Genomic DNA, 3,960 nt, shown 5'->3' with positions numbered 1-3,960 from the left:
TTCAACTCAACCTGGCTAAGACAGAACTGCTTGTGGTTTCAACAAACCCATCACTTTATCAAAATTTCACCATCCAGTTAGGCTCATCAACCATAACTCCTTCAAAAACAGCTAGAAACCTTGGAGTTGTGATTGATGATAAGCTGAATTTCTCAGACCACATTGCTAAAACTGCCCGGTCCTGCAGATTTGCTTTATACAACATTAGGAAGATCAGGCCCTTTCTTTCAGAACATGCAACACAAGTCCTTGCTCAAGCTCTTGTTCTGTCCAGACTGGACTATTTCAATGCTCTCTTGGCAGGTCTTTCAGCCACTTCTATCAAACCTCTACAATTAATCCAAAATGCCGCTGTAAGATTCTTTAATGAGCCGAAAAGAACGCATGTCACACCTCTGTTCATCAATTTGCACTGGCTACCAGTAGCTGCTCGCATTGGTAGCAGTGGTACAAAACCACCACTGGCTCTGCACCCATTTACCTAAATTCATTACTTCAAAGTTTGCGTTCTGCCAGTGAATGACGCATTATTGTGCCATCTCAAAGAGGCACAAAATCATGTTCACGGACTTTTACATTAACTGTTCCCTGCTGGTGGAATGACCTGCCCAACTCAATCCGAGCAGCTGAGTCCTTAGCCATCTTCAAGAAACGACTAAAAACACATCGGTTTCATCTTTATTTGACCCTCTAACTCTAGCACTTCCTATTCTATTTTAATTCTACTTTATCTATTTATCTTCTTTTTTTTTATTTAAAAAACAAACAAAAAAACATTTTTTCTATTCTATCTACTTGTTTTTCTTTGTGTGTGTGTGTATAATAAATAAAAAAAAAAATATATATATATATATACCTTGCTACACTGCGTTAGGCTAACCGAGACTTGTCATTTGCACTTTTTTATTGTTGCTCTTTTGTTACTTTTACTGTCCTCATTTGTAAGTCGCTTTGTCTGCTAAATGACTAAATCTAAATGTAAATGTAAAAGAGGGACAGATTGACAGAAAGAAATTCAAAAAGGGGAACAGGCAATGACACGTATGATTATTCAGGCAATCTGAATCTGACTGATAACATGAATGGTAACTCTGGTAAATGTTAACATTTGGAACATACCTTTGGAAGAATTGCATTTCTTTGCACTGATTGAAAAAAAAAAAAAAAAAAAAAGACCAGTCGCAATACAGTGGTGTCAAACTCAGTTCCTGGAGGGTCACAGCTCTACACAGTTTAGCTCCAACCAGCTCCAACTCACACCTGCTTGGAAGTTTCCAGTAATCCTGAAGACCTTGATTAGCTGGATCAGGTGTGCTTGATTATGGTTGGAGCTAAAATCTAGCACTATGTCAGCGAACTCACAATTATAGCTTCATTATAAATAAACATTATTTTGATATTATATTGTAGAACGGTTTTATAAAATGATATTATATGTTTGATTATCAAATGTTTACTTACCAGGGTAGCAAGTTCTTCTGGTCTTCTGGCAATTAGCAGCACAAAAAGCCCATCAGGTTTTGTTATTAGATGTCAAAGCTAGTGCACGTCTTGAAACTCATATAGCAAAAAAAAATGTAAGTTCCCTTAACCACTTTAAGCTTGTTTCATTATATGAATTAAATCATTAATTTCCCAATGTAGTTAAAGAAAAAAAGAGAATGTTGGATAAAAGGAAAAAAATATGAATAGGAATTAAAATAAAAAATACATTAAGAAATAACATGGGCAGACAAAAGATATTATGTTTAAGTTTAACTGTCACTGCTACATACTATTTACCACATTGTAAACGGAGACCCACCCCTAGCACTCAACCTAAACTGGTCCGGGTCTGCATGCCCATATCTCAGCCAAAATCAGACCAGCCCTTATGGTCTGTAATCAGGCCGAATGTGGCTAAATGTGCCGTGTCTCAGTGCAAATCGTGCCAGATCCGCACATCCAAAGCTTAGCCAAATCTGGCAGCCATTACTGGGCCAGAGCTGGCTCACTTTTGGTGAGCCGCTGCCAGAACACAGCCGAGTGAGCCGACACTCAGCCGCAATTGACCCAATTGCGCTGGCTACCTGGGTTATTATATAATCATCAGTTAGACTCTCATTTGATCATCTTCTTTTGAAAGAGACGCCACTTACAAATGGGTTTCAACAATGGAAATCTTGCTCAAATGGGTCTTATGTCAGAACTTTTCTTTCACTTTAAATCATTTGTATAAACAGCGTCCTGCTGCTCTGTATGGTCGGTCCATCCCTGCTTACTTTACAATATTGCTTCCCCCTCTCAAAATTACGGAAATAAGACAAAAATGCAAGCTCCCACAAATAATCTGTGGTTTTGCATTTAATTCTGCATCATGAAATCCTGGAGTGACTGTGATTCAGCATACTGAAACCAAACCTGAGCATGTCTTAAGGGTTCTCGTGAGGTTTCGGTTTCTCTATCCAATGATGAGCTGAAGAGTTTTGATTTCTGTTTTCTGTAGAGTTTCCAGTCTCTCTCAGCACCTCCTGAATCTACAGACGTAAATGATGCTCCCTTCAGTTCTCTCCTCTCTTCTGATGGTCTGAGAGAATCTGTCCGTCAGCTGAGAGACAAACTGGAGGATTTCTGCAAAGAGGAGCTTGAGAAGATCTCAGACAGAGGTAAAGTCCTGGAGATTCATCTGCTCTCAGAAACCAGTCCATCATCAGCTCATATCAAGGAGAACATCATACTAGAAATGTGTTAGGAATAGATACAGGATCATGAGAATCACACTGTTCATGTCTGTTGATTTCCACAGTCACATTCACCAACATTGCTCCCAGAAGCAGGAACCACTTCCTACAATGTAAGTCAGTAAGAAAACCAGCAGAAAAACTCACTGAGTGTGTTCATGTTCTTCTGTAGAAGCTGAAAGAAGAGTTTTATAACTGATGATGTAAATGATGATTTGCACAGATATCTGCTCATCTGTGCTGAGACACTGATGATACACTGAACATGAAGAGTTCAGCTACATGAAAAGATCAAACAGATTCATAATTCCTGATTCTGATGTGTTTTATCTCCATCAGATTCCCATCAGCTCACTCTGGATCTGAACACAGCATATAAACGCCTCCATCTGTCTGAGAGCAACAGAGTGATTACTAACACTAACACAGACCAGTCGTATCCTGATCATCCAGACAGATTTGATGGTTATTCGCAAGTGTTGTGTAGAGAGAGTGTGTGTGGACGCTGTTACTGGGAGATCGAGTGGAGTGGATGTGTGCGTACATCAGTGTCATATAAGAGCATCAGCAGGAAGGGATCGGGTAATGAGTGTGTGTTTGGACGTAATGATCAGTCCTGGAGTTTGTTCTGCTCTCCCACCAGATACTCATTCAGACACAACAACATACAGACTGATCTCTCTGTGAAGTCCATCAGCAGGAGAATAGGAGTGTTTGTGGATCACAGTGCAGGAACTCTGTCCTTCTACAGTGTCTCTGACACAATGAGCCTCATCCACACAGTCCAGACCACATTCACTCAGACGCTCTATCCTGGGTTTAGTGTTCTTTATGGATCATCAGTGAAACTGTGTTGATGAATCAGAATAGACTGATGAGAGATTCTACCCATAATGCTTTGAGCTGCATGATGAATCATTAACAGTGAGATGTTATAGTCTCTTCATGACATTAATACTGCAGGTGAACTTCTGTCACTGAAATAACATGTCAGAATAAATGTGTATTAAATCCTCATATAGACCGTAAGATCAGTGTGTGTGAGTCCTGCTGAGGGACCATGTGTTTCTGTGCTTTTCTCAAACTTTGTGTTGATTGAAATGTAATTTAGTTAATAATATATTAATAATAATGATCAATAATTAATGTTTTCATTTTTTTCAATGCGTTATTCCTGTTCTCTGACTGATATAAATAAAGCTTCTACCCACTTGCCGGATAAAGGTGATGGGTTTTATTC

The 3,960-nt window shown here is 39.2% G+C and overlaps 1 protein-coding gene across 1 annotated transcript in view; it reads left to right on the top strand.

Annotated features, from left to right (window-relative positions):
- The window catches only part of LOC107563091 (tripartite motif-containing protein 16-like), a 13,718-nt gene extending 10,141 nt beyond the window's left edge, over positions 1–3,577 (top strand). The window contains exons 4-6 of the mRNA XM_016247875.1: positions 2,486–2,645; positions 2,786–2,833; positions 3,060–3,577. Coding sequence (XP_016103361.1) covers positions 2,486–2,645; positions 2,786–2,833; positions 3,060–3,577 — 726 coding nt within the window. The remainder of the gene's footprint in view (positions 1–2,485; positions 2,646–2,785; positions 2,834–3,059) is intronic.
- Positions 3,578–3,960: the final 383 nt, after the last annotated feature.

This window comes from Sinocyclocheilus grahami, unplaced genomic scaffold (genome assembly GCF_001515645.1).
Source record: "Sinocyclocheilus grahami isolate Dianchi unplaced genomic scaffold, SAMN03320097.WGS_v1.1 scaffold857.1, whole genome shotgun sequence".
Taxonomy (NCBI): Eukaryota; Metazoa; Chordata; class Actinopteri; order Cypriniformes; family Cyprinidae; genus Sinocyclocheilus; species Sinocyclocheilus grahami.
This window is presented reverse-complemented; position numbering and strand designations above follow the sequence as displayed.